Genomic DNA, 25,141 nt, shown 5'->3' with positions numbered 1-25,141 from the left:
TATTTATTTCTTCATTTTAAAGTTTTGAAAATCAATAAAATCCATATTATTAATAATTTCACCATATTTGTACATAACAAAAAAATCTCAAACTCAAAAAAGCTGATCAAAATCTGTTTTACACAGAAAACACACATATAAATACATACATATATCCCAAAGCCATAAACAAAAGAGCAATGGCTGCCTGTGTTCTAAAATCATACTGTGTGAATGAAGTGTAATGTGCTTTAAAGCATTTTTATATTAATAGATGTTTTACTAGTGCCCCCCCCCCCCCCCCCCCCACTGCAAATCAGTCATATCACTCAGGCTACGTTCACATTACCAGGCTGAAGTGACTCAAATCTGTTTTTTTTTTTTGCTCAATGTTGCTCAGATCTGTTTTTTTCATGGCTGTGTGAACGTGGCAAATCAGATTTTTTCAAATCAGATTTAAGTCACTTTAATATGTGGTCGTATCCGTATTAGCAATAGCATTAGCGCTACGTGCTTCTTTCTCGTACCCACACTACATCTATTGGTGTAGCTGTGCAGCTATAGCTGCGGAAAAAAAACAGCAAAAGCAAACCGCCTGGCCTTTTTTCACCTCCTCGACCTGAGCATGAACTTCAGACCAGCTGCTTCCTGTTTCTCCACTCCAGCAAAAGATGCTCCACATATGAGCTGCTAACATTTCCCTTTATAAAGCTACGAGTCTCTCCTCTCTCTAATATGAGTTTTTTTTTTTTGATTGTTGGTGAAGAAGGAGACGTTCATACAGGTATTAATGTGAGGCGCATGTGAGACGGTGTTTCAGGAACAGCTTCGTTCACATTACACACAGATACAGATCACTTACATTTACAGTGAATGTGAACCGTCAAGATCTGAGCAAAAAATCTGATTTGAGCAATGCGGCTTATAACAGGTAATGTGAACGTAGCCTAAGTGTCTTAAAGCAGAAGCTAAATGAACATCCTGCTCCTTAAGTTCTCAGAATTCAGAGTTTTAATGTTATTGTAAAAACATTATTGTTTCTGTTCGCCAGTTTAAGGTGAAAACATGCAGTTTTAGAGACAGTTCTGTCCGTAAAATAATACAGCAGATTAGACCACAGGCACCCAAATGCTAAACAACATCTTCTGAAAAAAATAAAAATAAATATATCAGATGCTCTCAGGTGATTTTTTTAAATTTATGACATGATTTATGATTATTGTAAGCAGGTGGTTTTCAGAGCTCCTCGCTCTCTTGAGTAGATTCTCCTTGAGAAGTGTTGAATATCGCAGGATAAACTGGTTTATTATTAAAATCTCCAGTTAGTGCAGCAAAGTGACTTCCAGTAAGTGATGGTTTCCTGATGGGTGGATGGACCTGTTGATGCCACTGAGCTACAGAAAGAAAAAACTGGATGAAATCCGAACCATTGCAAATTGCTTTGCAGATATTTTTATTATTTACAACATTCTTAACCATTAAGATTTAAGAATGTTTAAAAATGTCTTAACTAATGTCAATTAATACTTGAGACATCACTTAATCCATTAATAATGTTTATTACTGTTGTAAATAAGTGTTAATATTTCTGATTCACAGTTACATAAGACCATTTTTATATAATAAAAGTATATTACACACACTGAACTGAAGTTTGAACATTTCTGAATAATTCTGACAGGTATGAATTATTGAATAACATTAACATTAAAATCTACAATGAAAAAAAAGAAACATTCACCCACCATAAATATCTAGTCTGGCTGTGCATGAAATGATACCACTATCATTTTTTGCAGACACCGTGTACCAGCCAGCATCCTCTTTCCTGGTTGGCTGAATAAGAAGGCATCCGTATCCTGTTGTGTCTTGGTGCAAACTAGATTAAAAAAATTATAAGCAAGAGTAAAAATTTAACGTATACAAGAATTTTTCATAAATAAAAAATTTGCAATATAAAAAAAAATCAAAAATATGTTTTTTAAACATCTCCCTTGAGGGCCGGTTATTATTTAAAGTCATGTCATATTCATAGGTACAGTGTGTATATACTGTACACTGTAGTGTTCTCTATTAAATAGTGGTTTTATTTCAGTTTTTAGAGTTTTAGAGACTCACCTGAATCTCTCTGTCGTCTCAGACAGAGTTTCATTATCTTTCTTCCAGAAAAACACAGGTGGGGGCATGCCGACTACCCGACATTCCAGCCGGACTGGCGTTCCCTCTGTGATTCCGGAATTCTGCAACTTTTCCACAAAATATGGAGCTTGTTTCACCTCTTTCTCTGAAAAACAGTAAAAAAAAAAACAGTGTTTATATATGGTGCAATATATGGTATTAACTGAATAATTCACATACTGTAAAAAAAACAAAACTTATATTTGTTTTGCGTAATGTGATTTTTAAATCATCTGAACAAGAAATATTGAACTGTATGGGAAACTAAAGCAAAATAATTACTATATTAATTCAACTATTATTATTATGTTTTTTTGTAAAAAAGTTGAACAATAGTTGATGACGAGCCAACTTCTGTGCACTTTACAGCACACTGCACATGCTCAGTTTGACTCCCCAGTTGAACAGGGTCTACTGAGCAATTATTCAGGGGTTTTCACCTGATGTTGGTCATGCTATTTGCATATTGGGCGTGTCTTCCCACCTCTCACTTACTGTCACTGTGTAGTCATTCCCCACAGGCTGCTGCTGCTTCTCTTGGGGTATATATACTGTATATATGTGTTATATAATAGTTAACTATAGCCTGATTTCAATGTTGAAGGCTGTAAGAGTAAGTTACTGTGTAGAAATAGAAATACAATTATTAAAAAAGTGTAGTCACCCCAAAGGTCACATGCGTACTAAGAGGTAAAAATGCTACACTTTTTTATGCAAAATACCAATTTTTTTTTTTAAATTCACTGTGTTCATTGATGTTTTTCAACAATTAACCTTTACTAGCATCCAGTAGAAGCGTGAAAATGTTTTTTTAACTGATTTATTTCCTTGTTTTTGTGGATTATTGTGTATTATTATAGTATTTTTTGACGCACGCGAATCAAGGTGATTTAATTCTTACCGACAACGCTGAGCGTGAGGCAGATAGAACTCTGCCCGGCTTTATTGGAGGCGATACATGTATACGTTCCAGCGTCGTCTTTCGACAGAGGATCAATAACTAGAGAGTGAACCCCGTTTTCTCTGACCAGCATCCGGTGAGTCAGATCCGGACGTATTGGTTTTCCGTTCACCAGCCACATCATTTCCGGATGGGGGAGTCCGCTTACCTGAGATTAAATAAAACAGTTCTGTGAGAATCTTAAATTCATCTGAAAACTGCACGTGTTCATATCAGCACTGCGTAATTAATGTACCTTACAGTCTAACCTACAGAGCCGGCCCTCGTGAGACACCATGTCCCCGGGGGCCTGCAGGAAGTGTGGGCGGAAAAATCTTTCTTCACAAGGTTCTCCCTCCTCCACCTGTCTCACCCTGGTCCTCACCCTGAGAGGCAGACAGGAGAAACGTGGGAATTATACATTAAATCGTTTAGTATTAAAGGAGAACTCTGGTGTAAAATTGACTTTTGGTGTAGTAAAACATGATAAAGAGTATTAACCTTTATTGAATAGCACACCTCTGCTCTCCCACAGCTTTCTAAGATCCAGTTATTTTTTTACAGTTTCTCCAAACATGCTTTAGAATAACCTAATGTAACCTAATCTCCAGGCGTTGCCATGTTAAGGTAAAGGAAAAGATGTTTGCACCCAGAAATTAGGATACATTACAGGTTGTATACTATATATATTTTTATAAGCTTTCTTCTGCACTTTTAAAGTTTTTAATGCCTCGTTTTAAATGTCAGGGCTCTCTGGATTCTAGCAAGGTGTGGATTTAAGGTGTGGAGCTACTCTGAGCTACTGGATATCAATGTAAAAAGCGATTTATCTGAAGGGGCAAAATATGCCCCATATCATCCATTCTAAAACATGTTTCGAGAAAATATAAAAAAATTACTGGATCTCAGAAAGCTGTGGAGAGCGGAGGTGGACTATTCAGCAAAAGTTAGTATTCTTTAACAAGTTTTAATACAACCAAAGTTTATCTTACACCAGGTTCTCCTTTAAGTAGATTTTTACAGATTTTAACCAAATATCAGATGTGATCTACATACTATATATCACAATCATTAATATTCAGCAAAATTTCAAACGTATTCACATTCATTACTCAGGTAGAATACAGTATAGATACTAGGGTTTAAAATAAAAATACTTTTATAGAAGTTGATCTCGAGTATCAACTCAAGCTTGTTACTCTTTAAGTAAAAATTACTGGTTTTAAAACTACTTAAAGTATAAAAGTAAAAGTAATGTAAGGGGAAAAAAATAAAGCCATTAAGAACAGAGACTGTAAAAAAGATGGACGCCGTGTCTCCGTTCCCATTCATTCAATGAAAATGAAGCCAAAATCTTCCGCCATGTTGGCGATCCTGCCACCTGATTCTGCGCAGTAGAGACCAGAGGAGGGAGAAAGACTGTGGAGAGACAGCCTACTCATTTGAATAACCCCGCCCCCGAGGGCTGCCTCGCGGTCACAGACTGCAGAGCGGAGCGGAGCGGAGCTGACGGTCTGTTATTGGTCCCGCCCATAACCAGCCCTTTTACAATAACCACACCTTTTTTGAATAGAGCTGAATAACGTTTTAAAAACCGAATTCTGTGGGGATATAAAAAATTGACAATATAAGCAGAGGTTACACTAGCTGCTGCATTTAAATAATGGAGGTAGAATTACAGTATATTAGAAAAAAACGTGATTGAATGTTGTCTGTTTTGCCATTGAAACGTATGGGGATGGGTGGAGTTACACAGCTTTCTGCAGCCGAACAGCAGGGGGCGCCCGACCTGTGGTGGCTTCACTTTTAAGAGACGATGCTCTGTCCAGCTATATACAGTCTATGATTAAGAACAAAAGCTTAGGCCACGCCCATAGTCCTATAGTGCACTACTCCCCCTCCCCCAAAAAAACCCAAAATGCATTTTTCTAAAAGCCATAATGACTATAATGTTAAAATATTAAAATGTTAATGTTGATAATATAATTTGGGATTTTGCACCAGGCTGTTCCTTAGTGTTTCAGCTGCATATATACTGATTGTAAATGAATGTATTTTATATACAGTAGAATTTAAATATATATATAAGAAGATAAATTGGGCTGGAGTTTGTCTGGAGATGTGATTGATCACAGTATAAACCAATAGGGAGTCAGAATGGTATATGTTTATACTTCTCTACATCCAATCACAATCAGATTCACTCTATCTGGATGGAGGAGAGATTTATCTGGATAGGGGTTTTATTGAACGATGAAAACCATAATAAAAACGAGCTGAAATGAGTAAATAGAAGTAAAGGTTATTTTTATTCAAATGTAAGGAGTAGAAAGTTCAGATAATTGTGTGAAAATGTAAAAAATAATTACTCTATTCATTGCTTCACACCTCTGATATTCAGTATATCTGCTCACATGATTAAAAGTAAATGAAAGCTAGTTAAAAATAATCTCACCTCTGAGACTGAACCACAGATCTGTTCCGCATTGGACCGGACTGCACGATCAAATGACCTGAACAGCTCATTCTTCCCTAAAAACACACAGTTTTAATATACAGATTAGGCTTTGACGTTGTAGGTAATGTTCAGATACAAATGATCAAAGTGGGATAAAGTTGTTACCTGTGGGTTCGCTGCCATAACCGTATAATTGCCGTCATCATCATTAGTAACAGAGTTTATGTGTAAAGAACACGTTCCATCACCCTCTCTTATTCTCCTGTAGTGAACGTTTTTCTTTAAGATCTGTTTTCCATCCTTAAACCAGTAAACCTGAAAAAAAGTAAAAAAAAATTAATTTACATTATCTGCTAACAGTTAAAGCTTTCACTGGATTAAAACAGCATACAGTATACACAATATACAGCTCTGGAAAAAAATCTGAATGAGTTTCTCTGATTTTGCTATTTTTAGGTATATATTTGAGCAAAATGAACATTATTGTTTAATTCTATAAACTACAGACAACATTTCCCCCAAATTCATAATAAAAATATCGTCATTTAAAGCATTTATTTGCAGAAAATGAGAAATGGCTGAAATAACAAAAAAGATGCAGAGCTTTCAGACCTTAAATAATGCAAAGAAAACAAAAAGTTCAAATTCATAAAGTTTTAACAGTTCAGAAATCAATATTTGGTGGAATAATCCTGGTTTTTAATTCACAGTTTTCATGCATCTTGGCATCATGTTCTCCTCCTCCACCAGTCTTACACACTGCTTTTGGATAACTTTATGCTGCTTCACTCCTGGTGCAAAAATTCAAGCAGTTCAGTTTGGTTTGGTGGTTTGTGATCATCCATCTTCCTTTTAATTATATTCCAGAGGTTTTCAATTTGGGAAAATCAAAGAAACTCATCATTTTCAAGTACATTTGGTAATAAAGTTTTTTTTTTTATCAGTAAAGATAAAACAGGTTTATAGATTAAAAAAAAACTAATCTTCTGACCTGCAGATGATCACTGAGCAAAATCACAATCAGTGTACTGAATCAATATAGTAATAACAATATTTTAGTGCATTCTGTTCACACTCAGGTTTAGTGAAGTTTTAGATCTGCCTACCTTTGGTACAGGAATTCCAACCACTTTACAGGTAAAAGTAACAGGAATTCCCTCAACAGCTTTGAAATTCTTAAGCTTCTTCTCGAACAGCGGTGCGATACACCTGCCCGTGGGAATCTCATCGTGCTGAACCTCATCGTCCGATTCCTCCACCGGCGTTCTCTCCAGCCGGAACTCAATCTCACTCATCAGCCTCTGTTCAAAGTTAGAGACTTTGTATTCCTGAATATAATACAAAAATATAATACGTTAACAAAAATGTGCTCAAGTGTGCTCAATGCTTCAGTCTATAAACTATGATTTTTATTCAAAATTTCAGTGACCTGATAGTAGTCATATTTAACAAAACTAATATAAATTTAAATTGTTTTAGTTCAATAAATTTAAAAGCATCTTTACTTTCCCACTGATACTGAATTCCTATAGAATTGGATTTTTTTTTACTTTGTTTGAGTTTTTCTTTTATACTTTATATTATAAAAAAACATTTTCCACATAAATACACAGAAATTATTAAAGTCGAAAAAGATTCAGTATACAATATCTCTAAACTCTAACAATAGATATAATGTGAAAGAGTATATCCAACAAAATCAATGGCAGATATGAAAATCGAGAATAAAATAACTAAGCAGATTTTTTATTGTGTTTTAAAACTTTTAGCTCCTGCTAAAACGCTCCACAAACCAAGGCAGTCTGTGATCCTCTTTCCATCCCATACATAATATACAGTATTTAGCAAAAGGCACCGAACACTTTAATCCAAACAAAATTTTATTTTCATTAAAACAGTGACCCAACAGCCACGATTGCAGCAAGTAGTGATATCCTCCATTCTGTTCAGTTATTTTGTTAGTGCCAGCACCATTGGCAGACGTCTGAATGATGCAGACTGAATCAGATCAACAGTTTGTTTTAACGCATCACACATGCAGGTCTTAAACCTCCACCTCTACTCCAAAAACAGCAGAAACTGTGTGAGAGTATAGAATCTGCATGGGATCTATTATTGCAGAACACCATTAGGAACCTCTACAACTCCATGCTGAGACGTCCGGCATGTTGCATGCGTTACACATGTGTTACACATGCATTACACATGCATTACACACTACTTCTGTATGTGTAGATCAATAAATATTGCCCATAGCAGTCTAAACTTATAATCATTTATTGTTCCTGGTCATTTTAATCTTCCTTCCAAATTACATTGCAATCCCACACTTTTTTTCTGGATGCAACAATATTTAATATCCAAAATATTTAATATATTTAATGGTCAAAAATTATCCACACATTCTTTACTGGAGACAGATCAGAACTGCAGGTAGGCCAGTCCAGTCTTCTTATCCTCTTCTTCTGTAGTCATGCCCTTGTAATATGTAATATATGCAGCATGTGGTTTTGCATCGTCTTGTTTAAGTGATTTATGGATGTTCATGGACAATATTGAGGTCTTAAAGGCAGCATACACCCCCTGAAAGCTTGTTTTACAAAATCTCTCCCAGGAGTGTTACGACCATTGGTTGCATTTTGCTTGTGCTGTTGGGTTTCTTGTGTGCAGTCCTGAAGCTGGCCACCGGGGGAGCTCTCTATATAAAAAGACCAGGAAAAACCTCAGGACTCCTCCCCTTTCCTGACCTGGAAAAAACATCCTGCCCAGACCAACCTAGCACCTCCATATGTATTCAGTTATAGTTTAAAAAAAAACGTTTATTTTTTTTAACTTGGCGTAAAGTAGATTAAAGTCAAAACAGGAGTAACTGAATTTAATTAATAATGTTTTTTATACTATACCATTTTGAAGCATTGCTGTAAAGACTGGACTCCATTAAGCAACAAGAGGTGAATAATGGGCTGAATAATGAGGTGAATAATGAGGTGAATAATGAGGTGAATAATGAGGTGAATAATGAGGTGAATAATGAGGTGAATAAGGAGGTCAGAAAGTTGGATAATCACCATCCCACCCCATCCCCAACTCATCCCAAAATTATTAAACACAACTTCCTCTAGCCCTCACTTGGCATTAACTATGGTGCCAATAGCTTAATGATTATCTGCTACAGAGAGTACTTCTCTACAGAGATTAGACAAGCTGTGTGTGTGCAGTTGCACATTTGTAAAACTTTTCAAAAGTGACTGACTGCATTCATTAGATAGTTATTTCCAACATGTAGTTTGGACATACCATGTAGGTCTTTCTGTTTTAAAATATGAAAACACTTTCTGAATCACGCCAGAATCATTCTTATTATCTACATCAATCACTCTTTTTTAAGCTATATGGTTATATGGTTAAATGCATCAAAAACATTGAACATAATATAGTTGCTGTAATTAATATTTAATATTGATTTTTCATCTTGATAATGCATGCAAATTCCATTAGCTGAAAACGCTGAAGCATTATATTAGTTAAAATATTTATTTACTACGGTTGAAAAGCTGGAGTTTGATTAACAGAAGCCGTTTAGTAATAATCTACTGAGCGCAGCAGAACCAGCAGAAATCCTCTGTACCTCGTCATAGTTAATGATAGTTGCAGTTGGAATGTTTGGTCCAAGCGATCTGCTTGCTTCCCACCCAAAATCCAGATTCTATGAAGAATAGGGATGAATGATGATGATGAATATAAACAGTTGTTATTATTATTATTATTATTATTATTATTATTATTACTGTGACAAACACTCAGATATGATGTAGACACATTTTAAATATTTCATTTTTTATGGTTAATATAGATTAAACAGGTCTTGAAGTTACAAAATAATTATCGTGACGGCAGCAGTCAGGCGTTCATTGCTATCTTGGCAGTAAATTGTCAACACAAGCACGTCACGTCCCCAACGTGCGTACACCCCATTTATCACACACACATGGACAAACAGCAGTGCACACACACATAGTGCGTGCTAGCGGGCAGCTATGCAAATGTTTACATCAACAATAAACAGCATCAAAGAGCAGATCAGCGTTGGACACGTCCGGGTAGCTGCACCATTAAAATAGCGATCCATATAATTATATTTATTATTTTACTATATGTCCTTTGTCTATTTAGTTTGAATAGTTTGTTCTGTTTCAGTTGTCTTCTCAATGAGCTATATAGTCTGAAAGGTGTTACATGAATACATTTGATTGATTGATTAATTGATTAATCAGATTAAAACATTGATGTTAAAATAGTTTAGAAATAGAAACAACTGCCAGAGGTAATAATGACCTTCTTTACAATCATATATATATTCAATTTATATATTTATATATTTATATATTAATCAAATATATATAATTTTAATATATAGCTATATATTTTATATGTTGGAAAACAGAATGTTAGAATATTATTTACCTGTTGTCCATGACGAAAGATTTCGTTGTTACTTTGCAGTTTTTTCTCAACCTCATGTACGAGATTCTCTCGACTGTCGTAGATTTCTTCTTCTGATCTGGACCAAGAACTTCTGTGACTTTTCCTCAGTGTGGTTTGAGGCCTGAACACAATCAACAAATTCAGTTAAATTCAGTAAATGGGAAGAACCACGATGAACAGTTAATCTGGAGAATTTACCAGTACAAAGATAAAGTCCAGTAAAGGACTACAGAGCATATCTAGGAAGCATTTTAATCATATTTTATCTGTGTATAATGTTGTTAAAAGAATTTTTACACAATTTTTACACAATTTACACTGCCAATTACCCAATTACCAATTACCACTAGTGATGTCCCAACACACCAGGAGGGTGAGGACTAACACATGCTTCCTCCGATACATGTAAAGTCAGCCACCGCTTGAGTAGCCAGCGCGCTCGGAGGAAAGCGCAGCGACTCGGTTCTGATACATCAGCTCACAGACGCCCTGTGCTGCGAACATCACCCTAGGAGTGATGTGGGGAGAGAGCGCCATCTACCCACCCGGAGGGAGCAGGGCCAATTATGCTCCCTCTGAGCGCCAGCAGCTTGATGGCAAAGCTAAATTAACTGGGGTTCGAACCTGCGACCTCCCGCTTATAGTGGCAGCACTTTAGGCCGCTGGACCACGCAGTGCCTCCGACTCAATGATTTTTTTTATGTCAGTGTCAGGTATACAGTATACAGGATACAGGAACAAATAATGATACTGGAGGCTAGTAATGATAATGGGGCTTACCTGGGAGGAGCTCTCATGGGGAGTCCCATGGCATTGGTTGGACGACCTGTTGGTAACGAAGGCAGAACCGAGCTGAGGAAAGCTACGGGGTCCTGGATGGGGCTGGAGGTGGAGCCGCTCGAGGTTGGAGAGGAGGCCTGTGATGGAGACTGAGATCGTAACACAAACACCGGATTCACCAGAGCAGGAGGAACCAAAGGCAGTGATGCGACGTACGGAGGACTGTTAGGAGATTCCAGAAGTCTCGTCGGGAAAACTCGAGGTGAGGAAGTGAAGTGATTGCTGGGTGAAACATGATCCCTGGTGGTGCTGGGTAATTTTGGTGGGGCAGGGGACGGAGGTGGTGAAGGACTCCTGATGGGTGAGAGACTCTGGGCAGCGATGAACTCCTTGGGTCGAGTGTAGCTGAACGTTTGTGAAGAGTTGACGCTTGAGACTGAAGTGATGCTGATTGTCTGATTGATGGGTATAGGAGGAGCATTCAGAAGAGATACAGGTGTGTTTTCTAGTAAAGCAGAGGAAGTAATGTTCAGTAGCGCACTGGTTGAACTTTGAGAATTTGTGCTTTGAACCAGTTTCAGTTCCAGGTTATGCTGATTCACTGAAGTACTGTGAGAATTTAATAACAGTGTGGAAGAAGGTGTGTCCACCGAAGTGATGGCCACAGGTTTGATCTGAGTGGTAGGATTGATATTTAGTGGTGCTGTAGGAATAATGTTCATCGGCACTTTAGAAGTGATGTTCACTGGCGCTGTAGAAGTAATGTTTGGCGTGGATGTAGGATTGAAGTTCAGTGGTGCTGTAGAAGTGATGTTCATTGGCACTGCAGGATTGGTGTTAAATGGAGCCTTAGGAGTGATGTTCATCGGCGCTGCAGGATTGATGTTAAGCGGCGCTGTAGAAGTCATATTCATTGGCACTGTAGAAGTGATGTTTAACTGGGATGTAGGATTGATGTTCATCGGCGCTGCAGGTTTAATGTTTATTGGCGCTGCAGAACTGATATTCAGCGTCTCTGTAGGAGTGATGTTTACAGGTGCTACAGGATTAATGTTCATCGGCATTGTAGGAGTGATGTTCATCGACACTGCAGGAGTAATGTTCAACGGCATTGCAGGATTGATGTTCAACGGCATTGCAGGAGTGATGTTCATTGGCGCTGCAGGGTTCATGTTTAGTGACGCTGCAGGATTAACGTTCATTGGTGCTGCAGGATTGATGTTCAGCAGAGATGTAGGATTGATGTTCATCAGGGATGTAGGCGAGGAATAAACTGGTGGCACTGCGTTCATGTTGACTGTCATGTTGATCGCTGAAGCCATATTTAGTTGATGTGAAGTTGTAGGTGGGCCTGTGTTTGGCACTGTTGTGCTGAGGGTCGACATCACATTTAACTGTGAGACAGGAGACAGTGGAGACACTGGAGACAGTGGAGACACTGGGGACAGTGGAGACAGTGGAGATAATGAAGCTAATCGGATTGGAGGCGTTGCTTGAATTGTCTCCATGTTAGGTATGGGCATTAGGCCAGCAGGACATGGAATCATCTGTGGAATTTGTGGAGGCAGAGCGAAATTCACAGGGACGGGGTTAAACTGTGGATTAGGAGGCAGATTGGGTTGAGTTGTGGGGGGGGCTGGAACATGGTTGGTGGACGGTTTGTTAAAGAAGACTGCAGGGGGCAGACTTTCCTCGTCCAGGGGAATACGATCAGTCATCAGCAGGGCAGGAACAGAGCTGGTAAAGGGAGCGATTGGGGGGTTTATCTGCTGCACTGGGAGAGTAGTGATCAGGGGTGGATGTGTTTGTGTTAGTGGTGGAGGAGTGTAAATGGGGGTGTTGTCCTGATCAGGATGTTCTTGGTTTGGTGGTGAAAGCTCGAGGCTTTGAGGAACGCTGTCCTGCTGCTGCTCCAGAAGAACTTGCTTGTGTAGAATTTGAAGTTGCAGTGGATTCCTTTTTAAAAAAAATATATATTTTTTAGAGTAAATTTAGAATGTTTTAAAGAATTTTATTTAGCAGGTGCATTTCCTGTTCGATTAATGGAAACAATACTCACAGTTTGGGTTTAGCCAGCACTGGAGGAGGGTCTTTACTGGAGTTGGATTTCTCCTCGTCCTCTGGAAGTTTAAAGGTAACTCTGAGACCCACTCGAGAGCCGGACTGTGAATCTCTGTGCTTTTCTAGAGATTTCTTTGATGTAGACTTCAGACAGGAAGTTAAAGGATCTGGGAGGAACATAATAGAGATCAAAAATCTCATCATAATACACGCCTCCACTGTGTGTTGGTCCATCTCTTATGCGTCCAAGCCCAAAGAAGACAATGCCACTTCTGGACATGAAACAAATAAAGATTTTTTTTTGTACAGTGAAGTTTTAAGGGCCATTTGTGAATGGTTCTTCGTGCAGTGCCGTCTGATGGATGGGAGATACGGGTGTTCAGCATAGGCTCTTAAAGCTCTATAAGCTCTTTAATCACCTGAATTAAATAATTGTTAAGCGCACCAAAACATTCTTAATTAAAGAAAAAATGAAAACCTTTGAAAACTAGTCATTATAGATTTGAGGCAATACTTTTCAATACATACTTTACTTTATAATACCATGTTTATACATTTTTATATAGTTAAGACAAGCCTGCAGCTTACATTTAGAAGGTGTTGTGAGGATTTCTGGTTCCAGGGTCTTGTGGTCACAGGGATCCGCTGTCGAACTGCTCAAGATTTGTTTACTGTTGCTGTTTTCACCATTGCCTGTAGGAGAACATCATAACTTAAATCTTAAAAAATCTTAATAATATTATTAACTTATTTTTCAAAGCTGTACAATGTCCTCCCAAAGTAGTGCTGTTTATAAATTCAATCTTACAAGGAAAATAATGATTTTAAATCATGCAGCATCATAAGAATAACCCAATAACCCAATGCTCTTCACAATCTTTGATTAAATATCTTAAATTAAATAATACAAAATGTGTTTCCAAGGTTAGATCTATCTCATGCTGACTGTGAAATCAGGCTGTGTTTGCAATTATAATAGCTGAAATATTACCATTCACTGTTAACAGAGCAACACTCGACACCGTGCCGTATTTATTGCTGGCTGTGCAGGTAAACATTCCAGAGTCTTCAGTGAAAACTTCAGCAATAACCAGAGTGCAGATATTCTCTAAAACAACAAACAAACAAGAGAATTTAAAAAAAAGCATTATTGGTGTTTACATTATTTACATAATTAACCACTAGTTAAAATGTTTCACAATCTTGTAGAAAAATAGAAAACATTTACTCCAACAAAAGCAGAACAAACAGTTTATAATACCCTTGTTCCAGAAGCAAATAATGAGCAGGTGCTTAAGAGTTTTGGATAGCACAGGGCTAAAGCTAAAAAACAGAGCTAAAAAAAAATGGCCACCCATTTAATTCTACCTGAGGTAGAGCTTCAGAACAAACCCCAAGAGCAAACCTGACATGAGTGCTTCTGATGAAGACCAAAAGTATAAAGAATGAACGGAAGAACTGAAAAATTTGCTCAAAATTTGGACAATGCACTGGGTTTCTCACCCAAGAACTTTCTTGACGAACGTCACGTGGCATTCTAGGGTCGAGCACCTGAGCTGGTGACAGAGCCAGCTCAGGTGGTCAACCCTTGAATGCCATGTGATATTCGTCAGGCTGATAGGTAGCTAGCCATTAGCAAGGCTAAACAGGCTAGCTGGGAGACTTGGCTTAAAAAAAAAGCCTTTAAAAGACCCTTCAAACAACGCACGGGGGAAAACAACTCACCAATGTGAGGTCATTGCTGTACTTGACTAATGAAACAGTTAAGTTGTTGGAAGGTTTTTGGTCCGATAAAAAAGTTGTGTTAACTAGCTAACTAGTATAGAAAGAGTAAGATGTTCTTATCAAAGTGATTAAAAGTGTCCTCAGCCAGACATGCAAGAACATACCGAGTGAATAGACTGATTTATTTGCTCAAAATTTGGACGATGCATTGGGTTTCTTGTCCGAGAACTTTCACCTGAGCTGGCAACCTTGGTTGTGCCAAGGCCCCCCTGGCATAGACGATTCCCAGACAGACTGCACATGCATCATGTTGAATTTGTTTCACGAATGGCAAAACCACATCCTTGAGAAAAAGGACGGGCAGTGTTCATGCCAGGCTGATAGGTAGCTAGCCATTAGCAAGGCTAAACAGGCTAGCTTCAAAAAACAGCCTTCAAAAGACCCTTCAAACAACAGGCTCGGTGGCAGAACTGCAGTTGACAGCATTAAGAGAACCCATGGAGCTGCCAGCTGCAGCTACGAAAACATCCCGACTGACTGCTCATGTCCTCAATTTAGAATTTAACAGGGCAAAAGCATGACGTTTCCAGGGAGGACGAACGCTTCCGTTTCATTGGGGGGCGCAGAGGAGCAATAAAGTGCGAAGTATTAATCATGTGCATCTGCTGCCGGTCTGAAAGCTTGGCACGATGTTTGATCTTATCCTTCGCCGAAGATCCATCTACAGCGATGGGGGTGGGAGGTCTTTAAACTCACTTCCCTCCATCAACATCCCAAAATAACTTAGGCTCTCATCTAGCTCAGTATTTGTGGGGGGACACTGTGCATGCATAAGAAAAAAACGCATATTAAAATTGGACATACTCTTTTGTAGGATCCTGAAGTCGGGGGAGTCGTCTATGAGCATCCCTTCCCTGTACCAGTCTACTCTGGGTGAAGGTACTCCCTTAACACGGCACTCCAGAACCACCAGCTGACCTTCTGAAGCAACGAGGTCCTGAAGACTCTAAATAAAAACGATCAAAAAGTTCTTAATGCTAATAATTCTCATGTTATTGTGACAAATTATGCTAATAATAATAATAATAGCAAGCTATTGGTTTAGGCTGGGTTACAAGGCAAGTCAGCAATAATAAGACATTTATTTAGGTACTATTGTTAAATTCATTGCATTGCATAGGACTGCCAAAGTACTTTAAAGGCAATATTTTTACACTAAAATTTGGTAAATGAGTGAGTACATTTCACATACTATACCTTTGTAAAAACAGGTGCAGCCATTATCGGCCTTCCATCTAAACCTTGTGGGTATCCGTTGAAATTTTGATTCTGAAAACATAATTATTAATTATATTGTTAACAGAGAATAACAATAATGTTTTATTTGAGACTTTTTTACAATAAAGTTTTTAACGGTAGTTTTTCTTTGCAAAGTTGTGTCATGAGAAGATCAATAAGCCTCTTGGAGGTCTTCGTTCCCTTACGTATATTTTTAAATCGTCCCGCAACATATTTAAGCATTAATACAGTTCCATTATTGCTGTTTATTGAAAGATTTTGAGTTAAAGAGGAGGAGAAAATAGGATCTGTTTGGTTATAAAAACACTCCATTCCATTGCTGCTCTGTTTTTAGCTGCGCTGTTTGGTTTGTACATGGAGAGCTTCGGTTACAGTGCATTACCAGCTGATAACGGCACTCATAAAACGCCTCTCAGCCAATCACATTGCAGGTTTGTAACTAACTGTAGTATAATTATCAATAACAGCACTGATGTGGAAGCTTTGATCCTACCTCAGTAAAACTGGCATTTACTGGAAAATCTGATGTTTCCTGAATAAGATCAGGTGTTGCTGAGGTATCAACCGACTGTACACTGGGTACTGTGGGAATCATCTGATGAGATGTCGCTGTTGGTTCAGGTAACGGTTCTTCGACGGGTGCGCTGGAACCGTTCACTGGAGGAGGTTGAGGATCTACTCCATCAGCTGCAGGCGGAGAAGTTGGAGGTTCGGGTGGAGGTGAGAAGGTCTCAGGTAAAGCTGATTGGTTGAAACTCTGAGATAGTAAAGAGTCTTCAGTGCTAGGGGGTGAAGTGGGGAACTCTGGGACTTCTGGAACTTCTGGGAGTTGGGTCACAGCGGGACGTGGAGCCCGTTTGTTGGTTCTAAGGGAATAAAAGAATCTGGATTAAATATTTTTATGAGAAGTGATTTATACTGACCTGCACTCAAGTTAAGAGTGGGGAAAATTAGTAAAGAGAAAGTAATTGGATGTTTTTGAGCGACAGAAACAATATGAAAACTCACTGTGCTTCAAAATGCTGCTCTCCATCTGAATCAGATGACGAGGCTCCTACAGAAAATCGATGGAAGGTTGATTCGATTTTTCTCTTTTTTTTATTTAATTTTATTGCTCCCTAATTTTATAAATATTACTTACCCTCAATATAAATTTCCGCTGATGTCGAGTCTGTGCCACAAAAGTTGGAGGCGAAGCAGGAGTAGCGCCCGGTGTCTTCCTCAAACGCCTCTGTAATGATCAGCGAGTGCCGATCACTGTTATTGATTATCTGAATATCAGGGCTGTTCTCCAGCTCTTTGCCTTCACAGAACCACCTGAAAGAAACCAGCATGAATTATGAACAATTAACAGCTTTAAATGGTGTTTTCTATTTATATTTATCCTTTTTTTTGTTCTCATGTTTCTTTTAAAATACACACAAGTATTTTCACAGGACTGATTTAAGCAAAAAGGAAATAAAATCTCTTTTTGTTTTATTTTTAATTCTTAATATAAATCCTGTAAAAAAAAACAATGCTGCCTAAACATACAAATAAAAACCTTATAACGACATATTTCATCCTGCAATTAACCTTATAGCTGAGCTGACAAGTGAAAAACAAAAACACACACACAAACATATATCCAGTAATGGTTCTTTTACACTCTAAAATTACTGCACTTACAATTACAGTTATATACTGTGACTTTTTGCCTTTTAGGCACCCAAGGATGCTTACAAGTCATTCACACATTCACAGTTTAAACTGCAGAGCGATGCAGAACCGCTGATATGCGCACACAGAAGTATAAACACGCTCAGCTGCGTAGCGCACTTTAGTTGGATACCCGTAAGCTATGCCGTTGGTTTGACAAAGAAGTATAAATTGGGCTTGAACCCAAGACCCCAACACTGAGAGGCGAACATGTCAACCACTAAGCCTACAGTAACATACAGTGCACATCCTCTCTGCCCACCACCCCCGCCCCACTGATTCTCAGCAGCTGCGTCCTCTAACTCTAACACAGTTCATAGATGAATAACTCAGACAGACACAACCCTGAGGTGGCGAAGCTACATCAACAGATCTACATCAGGTTCTACATCGGTTCTGTCTGCCAAGAACAGAAAGCTGAGGCTGCAGTCGACACAATCCCATCAGCAGTGAACAGCTGAAAGCTGGAGAAATAAAAATACACTTCATGCCCACAGTTTACTATCTTCTAACGACTACGTGCAACATAATTATGAACCATCTCCCACAGCAGAACCAGTATCAGTCAGTATAGTGTTCTTTAGTGCTAGTTCTTCCCAGTCACTGGATTCTAACCTTTGGGATTTTGCAGAATATAATATTCAGAAACTGTGAAACGGATCAAAATCTAAAAGGAACATTTCCAATATCTGGTGAAACCTGTGCTACACAACATCAAATTTCCAGAACCAGTATGGAGTTCACAGTAACGCTGTCAGAAATGTCGTATTTATATTTTAAAATATGTTCGCTCAAATTAATACCAAACAGCAACGACAAGATCCGTTCATCTTACTTCAGAATTTCGTAATTATCACATAGTTGGGCTTTGTTTGTTCAGCATAATGGAAATTACATGAACTCACCTTCTGGGAAAAAAATAGAAATATCCTTTTTTTCAATCCTGGAAAACTTATTATTAGATAATTCAATAGCATAGAGTTAACTTCCTCACTGACCGTCTGTCTTACTCTGACCACCCCTCCCCACCAGAAACTTCAGCTGGGTCTATGCTCCAAACAGATTTAGCCCATAACCTCCCCCCTCCCAGCCACACGCACACGCACACACACACACAAGCTAAACAAAGCTTACAGTATAAACACATACACACACATGTTAGTTTTGCTATTTTGGTGGGGGCCATCCATTTGGTCCTCACAAAGGTAGCAAAACATACACACACACACACACACCCACACCCACACACATATAGATAGATAAATATAGCATGGCAGCTCATACATTAACATTCAGCAGCACAGCCATCTCAGACATAATTATTACCGCACTGCAATATGTAATAGAAATGTATAGTAAATACATTATAATAGTTGTAATAATACATTTATAACCTGAAATAAAACATTAACAGATAAAAAATGCAATAATTCAAACATAATGACTGAACTGAATTAACTACATCACACAGACACACTGATTTTCTCACTAATTTATTACTCACACTGGATCAAAAGACTAGTTTTGATTCTCTGTCCCGTTCTCCAGAATTTTAAAGATATTCAGTAAATTTGCATTAGAATGATATTCTGGTGACAGTGTTAAACACACACGTTATAGCAGCTGTTTGTGTCTGTATCTCGTCACATGACCCACTCGACCCCGCCTCCACAGTGTGGTTTCATGTTAACCTGTTAGAGCAGGAAGTCATCTGAAGTATTTTGCTCTTTACTTCTACATTTTACATTTAAAAAATATCTTTAAACTGGAGGTTTGATTAAATATTTTTTTATAGGTTTGTGTGGATGATAAGACCCAAAAACATGTATTTGTAGCACACCTTTGGAAATTACAATTTAATCTACTGATTCTCTGCCCTACTCTCATTGCGTCCAGTGCAATGGATGAGTGTACATTATTATTATGGGTGTACATTCCCTTTCTCCATCACCAACCCCAACCACACATATTCCTCCTCCATCTTCAATCTCAATCACACATATTCCCCTTCTCCATTACCAACCCCAACCACACATACCCCTTCTCCATCACCAACACCAACCACACATACCCTTTCTCATCACCAACCCCAACCACACATACCCTTTCTCCATCACCAACCCCAACCACACATATTCCTCCTCCATCTTCAATCTCAATCACACATATTCCCCTTCTCCATCACCAACACCAACCACACATACCCTTTCTCATCACCAACCCCAACCACACATACCCTTTCTCCATCACCAACCCCAACCACACATATTCCTCCTCCATCTTCAATCTCAATCACACATATTCCCCTTCTCCATCACCAACCCCAACCACACATACCCCTTCTCCATCACCAACACCAACCACACATACCCTTTCTCATCACCAACCCCAATCACACATACCCCTTCTCCATCACCAACCCCAACCACACATACCCCTTCTCCATCACCAACACCAACCACACATACCCCTTCTCCATCACCAACCCCAACCAGAAGGTTTAATTTTTCATTAAACAGTTTTAACATAATCTAGCTTTATTTGTATTTCAGCAGATTTTAACAGGATGTTTTCTGCAGGTGATGGATCTCTGCAAACTCACCGAACTTCTGGTGCTGGAAATCCTCTGACGATACAGTCCAGCTGGACCTTGCTTCCTGCTGGGACTTCTCTGCTTTTGAGTTTTTGGATGAATCGTGGGGGTTCGTACACCGGCTCTGAGAGTTCAGGCTCTGTCGAGACGGACGTTTCACACTTGATCTCAAATACAGGCTCCGCCCCCTCCGGTTCTGTGTTATATACTTCCTCTGGTACCGGGCTTGGGGAGTGGAACTCCAGAGGTACGCTGTTCAGAGCCGGTCTCTCTCGTTCCTCTGGGTCGTGGAGGAATGAGGCGGCATCGTACTGATGTTTGTTCTGGTGCCGGTTCCGATGGGCTTTACACGACCGGGGCCGAATACGTTTGGAACTGTTGGCTTTGAAGAGGGAGGACAGCTCCTCTATGAAGTCCGCTGCCTTGTTGAGGAACTCCTTTTTGGACTGAACCTCAGTGCCGTATGAAGCGTTCTTGGCGGGTTTTGGAACGGGTTCTCTCTGAGTCCTGATATTCCTGATCTTGTTCTCAGATTGGAGAACCTGCCTCTCAGGTGTGACCTCCACGTTCTCCTGAGCGGTGCTGATGATGGGGGTGGTGTACGAGGCGTCGGGCCCATCCTCCTGAGGTTCATGACCAAAAGATCTTTGTGCGAGGTCCACACTCTTATTCAGCTCGTCCTGACTCAGGAACGCAGAGAGATCCGGGAACTGAGGCTCATCCTCTGATTTTCCTTTCAGAGTGCCGTACAGTATGGGATGAGTACTGTCAGAACTCGGGCAGTGATGTCTGTGTTGGGAATCCGATAAGTAACTCTCCCGTAAGAACTGCGATAGCGACGTCTGATTGTCCTGCATGATGCTGGAAACAGAGCGACAGTTTAGTATGAGGACATGAACAGCTCTGGAAAAAATAAGAGATCAAAATGAGTTCATTTGATTTTAGCAAATTGAAAACCTCTGGAATATAATCAAGAGGAAGATGGATGATCACAAGCTAAATCAAACCACCAAGCTGAACTGCTTGAATTTTTGCACCAGAAGTAAAGCAGCATAAAGTTATCCAAAAGCAGTGTGTAAGACTGGTGGAGGAAAACATGAGGCCAAGATGCATGAAAACTGTGATTAAAAACCAGGGTTATTCCACCAAATATTGATTTCTGAACTCTTAACTCTCTGCATTATTTGAGGTCTGAAAGCTCTGCATCTATTTTGTTATTTCAGCCATTTCTCATTGTCTGCAAATAAATGCTCTAAATGACAATATTTTTATTTGGAATTCAGGAGAAATGTTGTCCGTAGTTTATAGAATAAAACAACAATGCTCATGGTCAGAGCTCAGTAAAGATAGTGGTTATAGTGTGTTTTATACCATTGCTTTGCTGTTTGAACTACACTTGATTTACTGAAAAATAGGAATAGCAATATAGAGGGGGAAATTGAAACTGAATGTACCTTTTGGCTGCAGGTTAGATGGTACAAATCTGTACTTATTGCTGTTATGAAACACTTAGTACTTCAGAGGGAACAAATCTGACCCTGTAAAGACCAATATTATACTTTTGAGGAGTATGAAGAGTGTTGTACCTCTGTTTTTTCCTGTTTCAGGAATTTATGCTCAACTTTTTTCTTTTTCTTTTTCTGTTTCTGTTTATTAACTCCTCCTCACCTGCACCCACTGACATCCCCACGTTACACCCATCCTGTACTGCTGGGTGGCAGGAAGCCACTGTCAATATCCCAGTCACCCCAGTACCAGAGTAAATGCAGGCTCAGAAGATGGACTGGAGCCACAGAGGCTCACTTTACACACAGGATAAATTTAGCATGCCGGAGGGGAATCTCACAGAACCAGTGGGTCCATCCTTTGAGGGGGGGTGGGGGGGAGGACAGGGATAAAGAGGAGGTTTCCTTTTCTAACAGCCGCTCATGTGCTCACGACACATCGCGAGCCTAAACACCAAGTCAGAACCTGAAGAAGATCTGCTGTCAGCCCATGAGCAGGTGTTCAATCTGCACTACCAAAACACACTTTAAAAACACCATCATTTACTTTAATGGTTCTTTAGGTTTTTCAGCATCCAGTTAAAAAATATATTTAATTATGCCATCCATGGTCATGTTGTGTTTTAAAATACGTAGTTCTTTATTATACATTTTACTTATTTTTCCATTGGTAAAATTGTTTTATGGTCATTTCATTTAGATTTTTTTATATACAGCTCTGAAAAAAATTAAGAGACCACTTCAGTTTCTGAATCAATTTCTCCCAATTGCTAATAGTAGATTGTCCTACCTGGTCCTGCCCTCTGAACGTTTTTGCTGATGTCACTAACACTTGTTGGTGCACTTGTTGGTGTATTAAGTAGCATCTGTTACTTACTACACCAGTGACGACTTTCTTCTTCTGGACATTAAAAATGGCTATACTGCACTGAGAATATTTGTGCTCTTATGGCTCTGATTGATTTTTCATTATCTACTAGTTTCAAAATGGGTTGTTTTTTCACCCATAGACTTTCATAGCTCTCTATTTTTTATGTTATTTGTATGTTACTCCACTATAAATGCACAGTCTGCACAGATAAACCAAAATCTGAGCATAAACTGAGAATAAGCATCCAGCGCTATTTATCAATCTATCTGGACACACCTGGGTAACAAAATAATAGAATAATAGAATAGAATAGAAAAGAATAGAAAACCTCTAGAATATAATTATATTAGTGCAATTTGTTAATGTGTTTGGTAATGGCCTCACTTTACACCTTACAATACTTTTTTGAGGGGAGTGTATATGATGTACACACACCTACTATTGGACCTCCTGCACTTTTTCTGAACTAAAGAGTTTAATCTACAGCTCTGGGAAAAATGAAGAGAGCGCTTCAGTTTCTGAATCAGTTTCTCTGATTTTGCTATTTATAGGTTTATGTTTAAGTAAAATGAACATTGTTGTTTTATTCTATAAACTACAGACAACATTTCTCCCAAATACCAAATAAAAATATTCTCATTTAGAGCATTTATTTACAGAAAATGAGAAATGGCTGAAATAACAAAAAATATGCAGAGATTTCAGACCTCAAATAATGCAAAGAAAACAAGTTCATATTCATGAAGTTTTAAGAGTTCAGAAATCAATATTTAGTGGAATAATCCTGGTTTTTAATCACAGTTTTTTTTTCATGCATCTTGGCATCATGTTCTCCTCCACCAGTCTTACACACTGCTTTTGGATAACTTTATGCTGCTTTACTCCTGGTGCAAAATTTAAGCAGGTCAGCTTAGTTTGATGGTTTGTGATCATCCATCTTCCTCTTGATTATATTCCAGAGGTTTTCAATTTGGTAAAATCAAAGAAACTCATCATTTATAAATGTGGTCTCTTATTTTTTTTTATTCCAGATCTGTATATGCACTGTTTATATTTCTGCCTGTGCTATGGAAATAGAATGTATAAAGGTGTAAAACGTCAGTCTGAAATTATTTGGTTTACTCAGAGCTCAGACTGTGGAGCGCTCTGCGCAGTGCCAGCCTGTTACTGAACACCGAAACGGGATAGGGGTGCAGATGGCACTGACACTCAAATAAGTGCAATTAATGGAGGGGGGTAATGCCCTTTCTCAGACCTGCTGCTGCAGCTGCTGCCAACCCTCCACACAGCCCCCCGAGCCCCCCACTGTCACCGCTAATTATGGAATAGAGCTATTTTTCTCTTTAAAATCATGAAAAATAAAAGCATACCATCATAATCAGACAGCAGACAGTCTGGCTTAACACACAGAAACTCATAAACTCAACACTACACTGAAACAAACCACTGAACAATATATACTAATGTATATATGTATATAAGTTGTATATAATTTACTGTATGCAACAGGGGGGGATGATTATTCAACATCAGAATCAACCACAGCTTATAGATAACCAACTCCACAGAAACTCTAAATATAAAACTAAAAAATAAAACAATAATCAGCTCATATATATATATATATATATATATATATATATATATATATATATATATATATATATCATTCACTTAACTCCGCTCTCTCTATAACTCTCACACAAATCTATAACTCCAGTTCTCCACAAATTACCTGATCTGAAACAGGGTCCACGGGCCTGTGCTAGAACTTCTGTCCGGTGGAGTTAACCTTGGGTCCTGTGTCAGGGCTGCGGGGAGAAGGGCAGCTCCGTCATTAGTAAAAGTAGAAGCGTTTGTCAGAGCCGGGCCGGGACGGGTTATTTTGAGGGAGGGGGGTTTGGACAATGTGCCAGAGGAACAGTGTTCCTCATTGGTGGAGGAAATGTAAACTACTTGTGCATTTTAAAAAAAAAAATATGATTATCATTGAAAAGTTACTTTATTTTAGTAATTCAGTTCAAAATGTAAAACTCATATATTATATAGATGTATTAAACACACAGAGTGACATATTTTAAGCGTTTATTCCTTTATTGTTGATAATTACAGCTTACAGCCAATGAAAATCAGTGTCTCAGAAAATTAGAATATTATATATATATTAAGATGATGTCATGTGGAGAGGCATGTCATCTGCTGGTGTTGATCCACTGTGTTTTATTATCAAGTCAGTGCAGTTTTGTTTTCCCACAAAATCTTACAGCACTTCATGCTTCTTCCCTCTGCTGAAAACAACTTTTATGGAGATGCGGATTTCATTTTCCAGCAGGACTTGGCACACTGCCCACACTGACAAAAGTATCAATTGGTCTTTTTCTTATAATCATTTTTTAGACAGTTTTATTACTCTTATTAGAAAATGTATATTCTTCTTTACATATTTGTTTCTGGTGTGAATCTCATCTAACAATTATTGAGATATTGACAGGGTTCCAACCCCAGGCTGTTCAGTTTAACTCATTTTCATCCATTTTGTCCCATAGGATCAAACATTTATTATTATTAT

At 38.6% G+C, this 25,141-nt stretch overlaps 1 protein-coding gene across 2 annotated transcripts; it reads right to left on the bottom strand.

Annotated features, from left to right (window-relative positions):
* Positions 1-1,156: 1,156 nt before the first annotated feature.
* On the bottom strand, positions 1,157-24,434 carry mypn (myopalladin). Of its 2 annotated transcripts, XM_022685219.2 has the most exons (21): positions 24,308-24,434; positions 20,206-21,057; positions 17,047-17,222; positions 16,914-16,959; positions 16,399-16,771; positions 15,864-15,935; positions 15,471-15,612; positions 13,873-13,989; positions 13,470-13,574; positions 12,880-13,048; positions 10,821-12,776; positions 10,020-10,161; positions 9,184-9,261; positions 6,662-6,883; positions 5,721-5,870; positions 5,553-5,629; positions 3,354-3,483; positions 3,059-3,266; positions 2,098-2,263; positions 1,725-1,858; positions 1,157-1,373 (listed from the first exon to the last, which is right to left on the bottom strand). In XM_022685219.2, exons 2-21 carry the CDS (start codon positions 21,051-21,053, stop codon positions 1,216-1,218), a joined length of 5,469 nt encoding a protein of 1,822 aa, XP_022540940.2. In that variant the 5' UTR covers positions 21,054-21,057; positions 24,308-24,434; the 3' UTR covers positions 1,157-1,215. The 2 variants fall into 2 exon arrangements, with proteins under 2 accessions (XP_022540940.2, XP_022540941.2); XM_022685220.2 differs by lacking the exon at positions 9,184-9,261.
* Between the last annotated feature and the right edge of the window lie 707 nt (positions 24,435-25,141).

Source organism: Astyanax mexicanus, chromosome 7 (assembly GCF_023375975.1).
Source record: "Astyanax mexicanus isolate ESR-SI-001 chromosome 7, AstMex3_surface, whole genome shotgun sequence".
Lineage (NCBI taxonomy): Eukaryota > Metazoa > Chordata > Actinopteri > Characiformes > Acestrorhamphidae > Astyanax > Astyanax mexicanus.
This window is presented reverse-complemented; position numbering and strand designations above follow the sequence as displayed.

Coding starts and splice junctions, on each gene's coding strand:
- mypn (XM_022685219.2), bottom strand. CDS start 21,053: ATGCAGGACAATCAGACGTCGCTATCGCAGTTCTTACGGGAGAGTTAC. Junction 13,990..15,470: donor CTTCAGGATCCTACAAAAGA/GTATGTCCAATT, acceptor TTGTTGTTTTAG/AGAATATCTGCACTCTGGTT. Junction 3,484..5,552: donor TCTGTGGTTCAGTCTCAGAG/GTGAGATTATTT, acceptor TCTGCCTCTCAG/GGTGAGGACCAGGGTGAGAC.